This window comes from Pristiophorus japonicus, chromosome 2 (assembly GCF_044704955.1).
Source record: "Pristiophorus japonicus isolate sPriJap1 chromosome 2, sPriJap1.hap1, whole genome shotgun sequence".
Classification (NCBI taxonomy): Eukaryota; Metazoa; Chordata; class Chondrichthyes; family Pristiophoridae; genus Pristiophorus; species Pristiophorus japonicus.
The window spans coordinates 59,656,857-59,672,395 of record NC_091978.1 but is presented as its reverse complement, the minus strand read 5'-3'; the positions used below and the strand labels follow the sequence as shown (position 1 = coordinate 59,672,395).

Genomic DNA, 15,539 nt, shown 5'->3' with positions numbered 1-15,539 from the left:
TTAACTGAATTTAAATTCCCCATGGTGGGATTTGAACTCACATCTCCAGATCATTATTCCAGGCCTCTGGATTACTAGTCGAGTAACATAACCACTATGCTACCGTACCCCTTAAGTTAGATAGTTTAGATAGAGTACATATTGAGAAACTGTTTCCAATTACTTTAAGGTTGATAACCAAAGGGCACAGATTTAAGGTGATTTCTGACAAAAGAACCAAAGGCAACATGAGGAAAAAATGTTTTATGCAATGAGTGGCTAGGATTTAGAATGCACTGCCTGATTGAGTGGTGGGAATTGGATAAGTACTTCAAGGAGAAAATATTGCAGGGATATGGGGAAAGAGCAGGGGAGTGGGACAAATTGTACTGCACTTCAAAAGAGCCAGCGTAGACTCAATGGGCCGAATGGCCTCCGTCTGTGCTGTACTATTCTATGATTCTATGATTCTAAGTGCGCTACCTTCTCTTTGCCCAATCTGCTGACCAGTCGATGCCTTCCTAAAGTTTGTTACTGGCCAAACTGCCTGTTTTTGTGTCCTCCGCAAAGTTTAGCGGTAAGCACCAGACCAAATCATACACAAGTCGCAAAGTGCACTTTACGGCACTACTTTGTCCTTCTTCAATCCAAGCAATACCCATTTACCCTAACCTTTGGTTTCCTGTCCATCAACCAACTTTCTAACATGTGACTCACCTGCTCTAGAGAGGTATTGATCTATATTAATGAAGCAGTTTGCCTTAAATTTTAAAAGACTTTTAGATTCAATCGCCCCCCCCCCCCCCCCCGCCACCCCCGCCAGTGCTACCTAACTGCCTCCCCTAAACATTGTGGTCCAAGAGTTTACACTCAGCTGAAATTAGGCTGACTGCATTATCCTTCTCTCTCTTCGTGAAGAAAATGAACAAACTGCTGTACTCCCCCTCCCCACCCCCCAAAGACCGCAATATCACCGTATCGCTGCCCTCTGAACTCCATGCTCAATCAATTACATCTTCAGCTCTTTTCTAAAGGAGTTAGCCATCCCAAGTGCCATTGCTTTAGCTGGCCATCTGATCCACGCATGCAGTACTCTGGGGAGAAAAAGCCTTCTAATTTCTGGTCCCACTTTAGGCTGATTATAAATTAATGCTCAATGTCTAAATCAAATATTTATCTTACATTGACAGTATCCATGTCTCTCAACAGTTGAAAGACCAGGGGGGTATGTTAACCCAGCAGGACAGCTGGGAGAGGGCAGAGGAGGGGGGGCTTAAAAATTCAAAATTGGGAAACACCACCACCGCGAGTCCAACACGCCCACTTCCGGTTTTAACGGAGGTGGTTTGGGGTCGAATGACTAACCTGCTCTCCAGAGGTGGGTCCCTAATTTAAATACTTTAATGAGGCTATGTGCCTCAAATTTTAGATTTGTTTTAAATTAAACAACTGCGAGCCGAGTTTTCCAGGGCTCAGGAAATCCGATAGTGAAGGGAGGCGAGAATGGCTGGTTCCATCAGGTAAGTGCCTTTCCATCACTGCTTGTGAGCCAGGAGAAGCAGGGGTGCTTCATCCTGGCCCGTCCAGATAACCTGTTTCCCACTCCACTTGAATGGATTCCTTCCTCCCTGCAATTGGACCCACAGGATCTCTTCCTGCTCCTTTCCACTCCCCCGCCCCTCTCTGATGTATCCAGCCCATAATCTAGCCATGCCCCCTCCCCCCATGGATCCATCCTCCACCCCCTCCGCCGATCCATACATGCCCACCCCCTCACCACCCCAACCATAATCTCTCCATCCTTTCCTCCTCTCCGCTCCCTGGCTGGGGCCTGGTGCCACAGGCCTTCTCGCCTGACAGCCAGCCAGCCTCTCAAGCTGGAAAATAGAGCCCAAAACTTTAAAACAAATCCTGCTGTTAAATTTGCCAGAACCTCCAGGAAACCCATATTCCTGGTTTCCTGGCCACTACACCTCACCCCATGGGAGTGGATAAAAATTTTAAATCGCGCAAAGTGACCCCAACCCTCCGCGTATCCTTGACTGCCGTTTCTACGGTGGCGGGTTGCGTGGCGTGTCTGCAACCCGCTCTCAAGAGGCAGGACAGTTCATTATAATATTTAAATCAGGCTCCCACAGTGTCAGTGAACAACTGATTTAAATTTAACCCTGGTCGTCTGGATTTCCCAGGACTCAGGACTAAGCTAAATGGAGACGGGAACAGCCGGATCAAGCAGTTAAGTGCATTTTATAGCACTGCTTGTGAGCCAGGAGGAGCAGCCCCTCACAGTCCCTCCAGGAAGCCTTCTGCCGCAATCGGCCACCATCCCCTTCAAATCTGTGATCACATGCCTCATGATTCGCGATCTTTGGCTCCCCCCAGATTGTCTGTCTGACCCCCCCACCCCTCTCCCCTCTCCCCATCCCCTTTATGCCCGGCCATCTTTTCCTCCCTCCCAATAGTTGGTCCCCCACCTCCCTTATGCCCCGTGATCTTTGCCGCCCCCCATCATGCCCGATCGCCAGGGACTGTCTCCTACGCCCCGTCAATCTGGCCGGCTGCTGGACGGGAAACGGAATTTTAAAATGTCAATGACATCCTGCATTAAATTCAGCAGGACCTCCGCCTTCCCAAAATTTCTGGGTTTTCCCCCCGCTCCCTACCTGCCTTCCGGTAAATATCGGGGCCAATTAATCTCTGTTGGCATTCCAAATAAAGCACTATGGTAAAAGCCATTGAGAACATATCAGTACCAGCGTGCTTTTTGACTCGCCTGACTTCAGGCACATTATAGATCTATCAAACCAAAATCTACATTGTATGAATAAAGATCATGGAATCCAAGACTCAGAATTCTTTTAGATTTAAAACAGCAGGTATCAGAAGAGTCATTGCACAGATAAATTGCTTAAGGCAGCCAAGCATTCACAGCAATATTCTTTATCCTCCTCAGTTGGTTCATTGTATCACTGTGGAGCAGAACTCACTGCTTAGTGGCAACAATAGAAGCAGTGTTGCTGACCAAGATACAGATTACTGTTTCCCCATTGGTGGCCTGTTGTTGATATTGAAATTCTTGCTCAGTACAAATATGCCCAGGATGAGGCATGAACAGCTGTGAAATATGATCTGCATCGCCACAAGTGAGTTACGGTTAGTCTCATGAGAGAATGAAAAATCATATTCAACGGGTGGTCACGACCTGAAACTCATCCTGTGTGGAATCACAGGCATGAATCTAAGTCCTATCACTATAAAATCCAAAGTATTCACACACGTCATTGTTGAAATAACGACTCGTGCCACTTTTATACAAATGTTCCCACTAAAAGGGTGGCCAATGTTGTGTCTCTGCCACTCAGTGCATTAGCACATTGTTTCTTCAATTCTGCGACCTGGGGTTCAACTTCCGCTTTGACTGCTGGGCTGAAACGTTCCTCTATCTACTAGGTTGTAATAGTCTTAAGTGAAATGGCTTTGGGCAGTCGTACTTGGCAGCGCAGTGAAAATCTCTCTGGGAAAGGTCAAGAGGATGAGTCCTGTGGGAAATTGAAATGTTACATTAGTGCAGTATGGGGATGCTGTTCTGAGGTTAGTGCAAAGGCGTATTATTGTTGCTGATTAGAAGGAGCTTTACTCTGCAACGGACTGCAGTATGCCTGATGTGAGAGTGCTTAATACTTAACACTTCTCTCAGATTCTCAGCAGCTGCACAACTGAATCATTTAATTATGAAGAGAAACAGGCATTCCCCCATTTCATGTTGAGTAATTGAATTGTGGCTGCGTAAAATGAGAAACTCCTCTGTTCCATAATGCAAACAACCCTTAATGGGAGCAAATAACCACCTTTAATGGAGCACGGTGGACATATTTTCTGTTCTGCAGCACCGATAACCTTTAAGAGCACTTAACGTCCTCTTACCAGATACAACTTGAAGGTCAACATCATTTCCAGTTCTTGAGCTCCCAGGATTTTCTGCCAGGCAACGGTACGACCCGCCATCCCCTGCCTGAAGCTTGCTGATCATCAAGGAGCCAGAAGGGAGAACAACCACACGAGTGTCGTCAGCGCTTGGGTTCAGATCGTAGTGGTTTTTCTGCCAATGAATGGAAGGCATAGGTTCACCGGTAACTTCACATTTCAGCAGGGCAACGTCTCCCGCATAAGCAAAGGCTGGCTCCGTCTGTGAGATGAATCTCAGTGGACCTAGAAAAAAGAGCAGATATTTATTAGACATTGTTAAAAGTTGATGGGCGAAGGTCAAATCCTTTGCCATCATAGTGACAACATTATACGAGGATTATTGGCTGCAGTTAGCACCTGCTTTATTGATTTCAGTGAAGCAGAGCTTTATGATGTTACAATATGGGAGAGGTCTACACAAAATGCCTCGTCTTAACTATTGTCGAACAGGCAGTATCACCCCATTACACGCATCAGAAGTAACTGGGAGATACAGTGAATGTACAGATAGCTTTTGAGCATTAGGGTAGATAACTAGTAGAGTGGACAAGGGAGAACCAGTGGATGTGGTGTATTTGGACTTTCAAAAGGCTTTTGACAAGGTCCCACACAAGAGATTGGTGTGCAAAATCAAAGCACATGGTATTGGGGGTAAGATACTGATGTGGATAGAGAACTGGTTGGCAGACAGGAAGCAGAGAGTCGGGAAAAACGGATCCTTTGCAGAATGGCAGGCAGTGACTAGTGGAGTGCCGCAGGGCTCAGTGCTGGGACCCCAGCCTTTGCAATATACATCAATGATTTGGATGAAGGAATTGAGTGTAATATCTCCAAGTTTGCAGATGACACTAAACTGGGTGATGGTGTGAGATGTGAGGGGGATGCTAAGAGGCTGCAGGGTGACTTCGACAGGTTAGGTGAGTGCGCAACTGCATGGTAGATGCAGTAAAATGTAGATAAATGTGAGGTTATCCACTTTGGGGGCAAAAACACGAAGGCAGAATATTATCTGAATGGCGGCAGATTAGGAAAAGGGGAGGTGCAACGAGACCTGGGTGTCATGATACATCAGTCATTGTAAGTTGGCATAGAGGTACAGCAGGTGGTGAAGAAGGCAAATGATATGTTGGCCTTCATAGCTAGGGGATTTGAGTATAGGAGCAGGGAGGTCTTACCGCAGTTGTACAGGGCGTTGGTAAGGCCTTACCTGGAATATTGTGTTCAGTTTTGGTCTCATAATCTTGCGATTGAGGGAGTGCAGCGAAGGTTCACCAGACTGATTCCCGGGATGGCAGGACTGACATATGAGGAGAGACTGGATCAACTCGGCCTTTATACATTGGAGTTTAGAAAGATGAGAGGGGATCTCATAGAAACATATAAGATTCTGACGGGACGGGACAGGTTAGATGCGGGAAGAATGTTCCTGATGTTGGGGAAGTCCAGAACCAGGGGACACAGTCTGAGGATAAGGGGTAGGCCATTTAGGACTGAGAGAGTTGTAACCTGTGGAATTCCCTGCCGCAGAGAGTTGTTGTTGTTAGTTAATTGGATATATTCAAGAGGGTGTTAGATATGGCCCTTACGGCTAAGGGGATCAAGGGGTATGGAGAGAAAGCAGGAAAGGGATACTGTGGGAATGATCAGCCATAATCTTATTGAATGGTGGTGCAGGCTCGAAGGGCCGAATGGCCTAGTCCTGCACATATTTTCTATGTTTCTATGTTTCTATAATTATTCAAAGGCCTGAGCAGTAGCGTGGGTTAGCACATTGTCCTTCCACGTGCAGCTCGAGCTCAAATCCAGACCAGACTGTTGGTGCATAACAATATAAGAAAGCCCAGAATGAGAAAAGGTCATTTGGCCATCAAATATTGTCCACCCAAGTCAATATATGATTACTTGGACTCTATCGTGGCCTTCATCCTCATCTTGTTGGTGTAAAGATCGTACATTGAATGAGTTTACAATGTCCCAACCTGATTGCTATTTGGGCAAAAGTCCACAACACAAAACTGGTTATAGTTTACCATAATTTCATACTAATTTTGCAATCTCATTCAGAGAAACCATAAAGAAAGCTGATGTGGGAATGGAAGTGTTGCATTGATGCAAACAGTGCTTGTTCTTCTAAGGTTTCGGATTAAGGTACTTCACTGGAACAAAATAGAATGAGATTTACTCTGCATCCTGACGTGAGTGATTGAGGCTAGATTTCGAAAATGGAAGAAATATGCATTAACCTCCAGCACCCTGATGAGCACCAAAAAAAAGCCCAAGCAAACAAATCACATTTCTGACTATCCAATAGAATACCTGTCTCTCTAATAGGATTAATTTATTCTTGTAAGCCAAACTGGTTAACAACTGTATTAAAATATTGCACAAGGGTATTATATGGGACCACATTAACCAATACACTACCAGAGAAAATTAAATCCACAAAAGTTATGATGAAGTGTCATATTCAGCTAATGCAAATTTTTCATATAAATTAACTGCAAAGGCTTCTATAGATATGCGAAGAAAAAAAGATTAGTGAAGACAAACATAGGTCCCTTGCAGTCAGATTCAGGTGAATTTATAATGGGGAACAAAGAAATGGCAGACCAGTTGAACAAATACTTTGGTTCTATCTTCACGAAGGAAGACACAACTAACCTTCCGGAAGTACTAGGGGATCAAGGGTCTAGTGAGGAGGAACTGAAGGAAATCCTTATTAGTCAGGAAATTATGTTAGGGAAATTGATGGGATTGAAGGCCAATAAATCCCCAGGGTCTGATAGTCCGCATCCCAGAAGGAAGTGGCCCTAAAAATAGTGGATGCATTGGTGAGCATTTTCCAACAGTCTATCGAATCTGGATTAGTTCCTATGAACTGGAGAGTAGCTAATGTAAAATCACTTTTAAAAAAAGGAGGGAGAGAGAAAACGGGTAATTATAGAGCGGTTAGCCTGACATCAGTAGTGGGGAAAATGTTGGAATCAATTATTAAAGATGAAATAACAGCGCATTTGGAAAGCAGTGACAGGATCGGTCCAAGTCAACATGGATTTATGAAAGGGAAATCATGCTCGACAAATCTTCTGGAATTTTTTGAGGATGTAAATAGTGGAGTGGACAAGGGAGAACCAGTGGATGTGGTGTATTTGGACTTTCAAAAGGCTTTTGACAAGATCCCACACATGAGATTGGTGTGCAAAATTAAAGCACATGGTATTAGGGGTAATGTACTGATGTGGATAAAGAACTAGTTGGTAGACAGGAAGCAGAGTGCTGGGATAAACGGGTCCTTTTCAGAATGGCAGGCAGTGACTAGTGAGATGCTGCAGGGCTCAGTGCTGGGACCCCAGCTATTTACAATATACATTAATGATTTGGATAAAGGAATTGACTGTAATATCTCCAAGTTTGCAGATGACACTAAACTGGGTGGTGGTGTGAGCTGTGAAGAGGATGCTAAGAGGCTGCAGGGTGACTTGGACAGGTTAGGTGAGTGGGCAAATGCATGGCAGATGCAGTATAATGTGGATAAATGTGAGGTTATCCACGTTGGGGGCAAAAACACAGAGGCAGAATATTATCTGAATGGCGGCAGATTAGGAAAAAGGGAGGCGCAATGAGACCTGGGTGTCATGGTACATCAGTCATTGAAAGTTGGCATGCAGATACAGCAGGCGGTGAAGAAGGCAAATGGTATGTTGACCTTCATAGTTAGGGGTTTTGAGTATAGGAGCAGGGAGGTCTTACTGCAGTTGTACAGGGCCTTGGTGAGGCCTCACCTGGAATATTGTGTTCAGTTTTGGTCTCCTAATCTGAGGAAGGACGTTCTTGCTATTGAGGGAGTGCAGCGAAGGTTCACCAGACTGATTCCTGGGATGGCAGGACTGACATATGAGGAGAGACTGGATCGATTCACTGGAGTTTAGAAGGATGAGAGGGGATCTCATAGAAACATATAAAATTCTGATGGGACTGGACAGGTTAGATGCAAGAAGAATGTTCCCGATGTTGGGGAAGTCCAGAACCAGGGGACACAGTCTAAGGATAAGGGGTAAGCCATTTAGGACTGAGATAAGGAGAAACTTCTTCACGCAGGGAGTTATTAACCTGTGGAATTCCCTACCGCAGAGAGTTGTTGATGCCAGTTCATTGGATATATTCAAGAGGTGTTAGATATGGCCTTTACGGCTAAAGGGATCAAGGGGTAAGGAGAGAAAGCAGGAAAGGGGTACTGAGGTGAATGATCAGCCATGATCTTATTGAATGGTGGTGCAGGCTCTAAGGGCCAAATGGCCTACTCTTACACCTATTTTCTATGTTTCTAATATGGCTAACTGGCACCATTGGTAAAACAAAGCAACTATAAAAAGACTCAACTCATATAATTGAATTGGATTTTCTCATTATCTCTTGAACATGTCCAACGAGGCTATATAGTAGATTTTCTTTGTTTACTTTCACTTACATAGTAACATAGGGGGTATTTTAACCTTTCCCCACCCCCCACCGCTCCCCTCTCCAAAATGGTTGGGTTGGGGTCGGGTGAGATGTAAACGTTTTAAAAATCTGAACCCCAAGCTGCCTCCAACCCGCCCACTTCCAGGTTAAACGGAAGCAAGACAGTGGGTAGGCAGCCAAGCCAATCCCAGGTGGCAGGTTGGCTACGTCCCAGCCTTCGGGAAACCCGGCAGCTCAAGGAAGGCATGGACAGCTTTGGGGGAAATGGAAAGTGGCCTTACAGCACTGCTTGTGGGCCAGGAGGAGCATGAGTGCTTCCTCTCAGCCCACCAAGCTACCTCCTTCCCTGCCATCAGATCCCCCCCTAGTGGCTAGCCAGTAAAGGGCCTGCAGAGTGTACAGCGGCTCACCCCTTTAAATGAACATTCGCATAGCGCTGGTGTCCTCAGCTCAGTGCTGCCACCCCGGGAGCGCCCCTCCAAGGAAGCGGTGTGCCTGAGACAGCGCTCTGCTTCCTTTGAGGGGCACACGGCCCAATTCTATGTCGGGGACGGGACTTCCAGACCAGGCGCTAAAAGTCCTGGCACCGGAAGGTTACCACCCCCAATCCCCTCCAAATCACACACCATCCTGACTTGGAAGTATATCGCCGTTCCTTCAGCGTCGCTGGGTCAAAATCCCGGCACTTTCTCTAACAGCACTGTGGGAGTATCTTCAACACACGGTCTGCAGCAGTTCAAGAAGGTGGCTCATCACTTATCAAAGGACTGGTATTAGAGATTCTTATATAAATTAAGTTGTAGTCATTGACCAAATTAATCTTACCCATGAATCTCTGTGGGCATGGGAATGTTAGAGACTGCTCAAATGTATGCAAAGGCAGTCAAAAAAGCAGTTTTGACTAAGCTCAGATCACAAGCAGCCACAGGCTGCTAGTGAAGGTCTAATTCTTAAATAACATATAGAGTAGAAATTAGAGTTAATTTAACAAAACTAATTACAAAGATATTTGAACTATAGTTAGTATAAAGAAACATAAAATAAAGCAGATCATTGGAATTAAGGTACCCCTCTGATAGATTAAAGTGAGATAGTCTGGGCACCATCCAAGACTAGAGAGACAGTGTGAAATGGGCCCTTGGTACCAAACCGGGCACTGCTTGTTAGGAGTAAAAGAGATAAGGCAAACTCCATTGAGGTAAAAGAATGTATAACATGGACAAAGTAGAGTTGATGGAAAATTACTGGAGGCAGGAGTGGCTAAGATATTACCTCGGATCTGAGTGACAATGGTATTTTGACCACTCAAACTCATTTTAAAAAGGTGATTTTGTTAAAGACCATATGTGGACACTGAGAAGCCAAACCTTTGATAAGAAATAGGTTAAAACATCGATACTCAAAGAATACCTCCAAACAGGCGAGTAACGAACAGACTAAAGATGACGTCACTTGCGTCCAATAGATTCCAGAGACTAAGAGCTGCGAGCTCCTGTTCAATTGTCACCTTTTGTTAAGTATACTACGCTGTAAGCTGAATTAGGGATGGGCAATAAATGCTGGCTTTGCCACCGTGCCCACATCCCATGAACGAATGTTTAAAACCAATCAGGGCGAGGGCCAATCTCGCCCCCTATGTCTTTACTTATACTTATTTTTCTTTAAGTTCCTCATTCTCTCTAGACCCTTGGTTCCCATTACCTCCAGAATGTTTTTTGTGGGGTCTCACTTTAGCATCTCAGCTGAAGGGCGACACCTCTGACCATGCTGAATTCTCCAATACTGCACCATGAAGCAGTCCACAAGATGTTCATGATTTCTTAAGTTCAGTCATTTCCAATACGACTATTTCAACTGAGATGACAATTGCTGAACGGCAGCCAGTGTACCTTTACACAGCTCCAGCAGAGTCTGCAGTAGCGATAATTATGTAGAACAACATGAATCAGACTTAAACAAGGTAAACGTGAACCACTGACAAATAAGAGTATCGGCAGGGGTCTCCAAACCAACAGTGAGATTAGCAGTTTGTGCGATTCTGTCTGTGATGAGATTAATTGGATGCCAGTTTCTGCCCCTTGCACATTTATCTCGTGATGAAGTGAATCTGAATTCGCTGCCTTTGACAATGTTTTTCAAACAGAAGATTAGAATACACCTAAAGTGCTATTTGGTCTGGAGCCCAGGATGAAAGGCATGGACTGGAAAGCAAAGAGACTGGGTTGGAATCCAATCCAGACTGACAGAATGAAATGTTTTTCTATCTTCCTGTTGTAAGAGTCATGGTGAAATAAATGAGACCAATCTCAACCCATTTCTTAGTTGATGTGAGTGTACAGCTCCAACGATCAGAGAATAATGAATTGGTTGTAATTTACCAAAATCTCCTGGATTCTGGGGAGGTCCCAGCAGATTGGAAAACTGAAAATGTAACCCTATTTAAAACAGGAGGCAGACAAAAAGCAGGAAACTATAGACCAGTTAGCCTAACATCTGTGGTTGGGAAAATGTTGGAGTCCATTATTAAAGAAGCAGTAGCAGGATATTTGGAAAAGCAAAATTCGGTCAGGCAAAGTCAGCATGGATTCATGAAGGGGAAGTCATGTTTGACAAATTTGTTGAAATTCTTTGAGGATGTAACGAACAGGGTGGATAAAGGGGAACCAGTGGATGTGGTGTATTTGGACTTCCAGAAGGCATGTGTCAAGGTGCCACATAAAAGGTTACTGCATAAGACAAAAGTTCACGGGGTTGGGGGTAATATATTAGCATGGATAGAGGATTGGCTAACTAACAGAAAACAGAGAGTCGGGATAAATGGTTCATTCTCGGGTTGGCAATCAGTAACTAGTGGGGTGCTGCAGGGATCAGTGCTGGGACCCCAACTATTTACAATCGATATTAACGACTTGAAAGAAGGGACTGAGTGTAATGTAGCCAAGTTTGCTGATGATACAAAGATGGGAGGAAAAGCAACGTGTGAGGAGGACACAAAAAACCTGACATAGACAGGCTAAGTGAGTAGGCAAAAATTTGGCAGATGGAGTATCATTTTGTAAAGTGCGAGGTTATGCACTTTGGCAGAAAAAAATCAAAGAGCAAGTTATTATTTAAATGGAGAAAATTTTCAAAGTGCTGCAGTACAGTGGGACCTGGGGGTCCTGGTGCATGAAACACAAAAGGTTAGTATGCAGGTACAGCAAGTGATCAGGAAGGCAAATGGAATCTTGGCCGTTATTGCAAAGGGGATGGAGAATAAAAGCAGGGATGGAGTATAAAAGTCTTGCTGCAGTTATACAGGGTATTGGTGAGGCCACACCTGGAATACTGCGTACAGCTTTGGTTTCCATATTTAAGAAAGGATATACTTGCTTTGGAGGCAGTTCAGAGAAGGTTCACTAGGTTAATTCCTGAGATGAGGGATTTGACTTATGAGGAAAGATTGAGTAGGTTGGGCCTCTACTCATTGGAATTCAGAAGAATGAGAGGTGATCTTATTGAAACGTATAAGATTATGAGGGGGCTTGACAAGGTGGATGCAGAGAGGATGTTTCCACTGTTAGGGGAGACGAGAACTAGGGGGCATCATCTTAGAATAAGGGGCTGTCCATTTAAAACTTAGATGAGGAGGAATTTCTTCGTTCAGAGGGTTGTAAATCTGTGGAATTTGCTGCCTCAGAGAGCTGTGGAAGCTGGGTCATTGAATAAATTTAAGACAGAGATAGACAGTTTCTTAACCGATAAGGGAATAAGGGGAGCGGGCAAGGAAGTGGACCTGAGTCCATGATCGGATCAGCCATGATCGTATTAAATGGTGGAGCAGGCTCGAGGGGCTGTATGGCCTACTCCTGCTCCTATTTCTTATGTTCTTATGTAATAAGACTTCCTTTGGAGTCTTATGTTATTAACAGGGCAGTTTCCTATCAAGATATACATGCATTGAATCATACATTGGTACTGTAGCTGAATTTTCTTGATCTTACGCTTAAGGTAACAACATATGCTTTGGCACTGAGCTATAATTTATACGATTACTGTACCCCCCCTCCCCCACCGCACCCCCGCCCCCGCCACACACATACGCACGCACTCTCACAGATCTGTTGAATTTCCCATTTATATTCATAACATTCTATGTTCATATCTTTTTATAGATGGGACATAATGCCTAGAATGGCTTCAAGTACAAATGAGTAAGAAAGGCCTTTCTCATTAATACAACAAACCTCTGTAATACGTTGCCTGTTATGAATAGATTACTACACTCCAACATTCAGATTTAGACAAGAATGCAAGTCACTGTAGTTTTGAAGTAAAAGTAGGCCAGTGGTGTAGTTCCGTTTATGTGACATTCCTTCCCCTCCACAAAGTGACAGCCAGTTCACAATTTCACACGTATGCAATGCAACTTTTAGTTTCAGTGGTTTGAAATATCAAATGTGTGATCAGGAGAATCTGTTGAATGAACTGAATACTTTTCACCCCATTGAGTTAACCTTTCCGGCACTGCAGGTGATGCAGACTTGTCTGTTGCTCGACACCACTGACAAATATACTCATTTGGCAGAATTCCTCCTGTGTTGGATGCCTTTTTATGCATCATAGAATGAGCTGTGGCTTCAGGGATTATGACCAGCTCAATATTTACATTCCGTGCTTTAAGTTGGCTAAAAACTCAACTATTTTTGGAAAGTTGTTCCCACTTCAAAAATGTAAATGTTTTAAATACATTTTTTTATGAAATGAAAGTACAGAAAACATTCAAATGTGCTATATTAGAAAGCAAATAGCAACAAAAAAAATCAGACGAAGGAGAATACTAAAAAAATGGGGAGAAAGGGAAGGAAGCAGAATTAAATTGTTTTAACTTATTTTTTTTTAATTTAAATTATATTTGATCATGGTTATTTTAGTAATTTCAGGCTAATTTTACATTAATTTAGCTACTCCTCAGATGGGCGGAATGGGCTCCTTTTGTGTCGTAATTTTTCTATGATTCTTGAATGCTCTGTGCCTCAATGCGAGGAGTATTCGGAATAAGGTGGACGAATTAGCTGCGCAGATAGCAGTTTAAGGATACGATGTGATTGGCATCACAGAGACATGGCTCCAGGGTGACCAAGGCTGGGAACTCAACATCCAGGGGTATTCAACATTTAGGAAAGATAGACAGAAAGGAAAAGGAGGCAGGGTGGCGTTGCTGATTAAAGGGGAAATTAATGCAATAGTAAGGAAGGACATCGGCTTGGATGATGTGGAATTGGTATGGGTGGAGCTACGGAATACCAAGGGGCAGAAAAAGCTAGTGGGAGTTGTGTACAGACCACCAAACAGTACTAGTGAGGTTGAGGACAGCATCAAACAAGAAATAAGGGATGCGTGCAATAAAGGTACAGCAGTTATCATGGGCGACTTTAATTTACATATTGATTGGGCTAACCAAACTGGTAGCAATGTGGTGGAGGAGGATTTCCTGGAGTGTATTAGGGATGGTTTTCTAGACCAATATGTCGAAGAACCAACTAGAGAGCTGGCCATCCTAGACTGAGAAGGGACTAATTAGCAATCTTGTTGTGCGAGGCCCCTTGGGGAAGAGTGATCATAATATGGTAGAATTCTTTATTAAGATAGAGAGTGAAACAGTTAATTCAGAAACTAAGGTCCTGAACTTAAGGAAAGCTAACTTCGATGGCATGAGGCGTGAATTGGCTAAAATAGACTGGCAAAGTATACTTAAAGGGTTGACGGTGGATAGGCAATGGCAAACATTTATCAATCACATGGATGAACTTCAGCAATTGTACATCCCTGTCTGGAGTAAAAACAAAACTGGGAAGGTGGCTCAACCGTGGCTAACAAGGGAAATTAAGGATAGTGTTAGATCCAAGGAAGAGGCATATAAATTGGCCAGAAAAAGCAGCAAGCCTGAGGACTGGGAGAAATTTAGAATTCAGCAGAGGAGGACAAAGGGTTTAATTAGGAGGGGGAAAATAGAGTACGAGAGGAAGCTTGCCGGGAACATAAAAATTGACTGCAAAAGCTTCTATAGATATATAAAGAGAAAAAGATTAGTGAAGACAAATGTAGGTCCCTTGCAGTCAGACTCAGGTGAAATTATAATGGGGAACAAAGAAATGGCAGACCAATTGAACAAATACTTTGGTTCTGTCTTCACGAAGGAAGACACAAATAACCTTCCGGAGGTACTAGGGGACCGAGGGTCTAGTGAGAAGGAGGAACTGAAGGATATCCTTATTCAGCGGGAAATTGTGTTGGGGAAATTGATGGGATTGAAGGCTAATAAATCCCTGGGGTCTGATTGTCTGCATCCCAGAGTACTTAGGGAAGTGGCCCTAGAAATAGTGAATGCATTGGTGATCATTTTCCAACAGTCTATCGACTCTGGATCAGTTCCTATGGACTGGAGGGTAGCTAATGTAACACCACTTTTTAAAAAAGGAGGGGGAGAGAAAACAGGTAATTATAGACCGGTTAGCCTGACATCAGTAGTGGGGAAAATGTTGGAATCAATTATTAAGGATGAAATAGCAGCGCATTTGCAGAGCAGTGACAGGATCGGTCCAAGTCAGCATGGATTTATGAAAGGGAAATCATGCTTGACAAATCTTCTGGAATTTTTTGAGGATGTAACTAGTAGAGAGGACAAGGGAGAACCAGTGGATGTGGTGTATTTGAACTTTCAAAAGGCCTTTGACAAGGTCCCACATAAGAGATCGGTGTGCAAAATCAAAGCACATGGTATTGGGGGTAATGCACTGGCATGGATAGAGAATTGGTTGGCAGACAGGAAGCAGAGAGTCGGGATAAACGGGTCCTTTTCGGAATGGGAGGCAGTGACTAGTGGAGTGCCGCCAGGGATCAGTGCTGGGACCCCAGCTATTTACAATATATATTAATGATTTGGATGAAGGAATTGAGTGTAATATCTCCAAGTTTGCAGATGACACTAAACTGGGTGGCGGTGTGAGCTGTGAAGAGGATGCTAAGAGGCTGCAGGGTGAGTTGGACAGGTTAGGTGAGTGGGCAAATGCATGGCAGATGCAGTATAATGTGGATAAATGTGAGGCTATCCACTTTGGTGGCAAAAACACGAAGGCAGAATATTATCTGAA

General features: G+C 43.9%; 1 protein-coding gene across 1 annotated transcript in view; it reads right to left on the bottom strand.

The window, feature by feature from the left end:
* dcc (DCC netrin 1 receptor) overlaps positions 1 to 15,539 on the bottom strand; it is a gene marked incomplete at its 5' end in the record, with an annotated part of 1,018,431 nt that overhangs the window by 747,568 nt on the left and 255,324 nt on the right. The window contains one exon of the mRNA XM_070862030.1: positions 3,904 to 4,188. Within this exon, the coding sequence (XP_070718131.1) occupies positions 3,904 to 4,188 (285 nt within the window). The remainder of the gene's footprint in view (positions 1 to 3,903; positions 4,189 to 15,539) is intronic.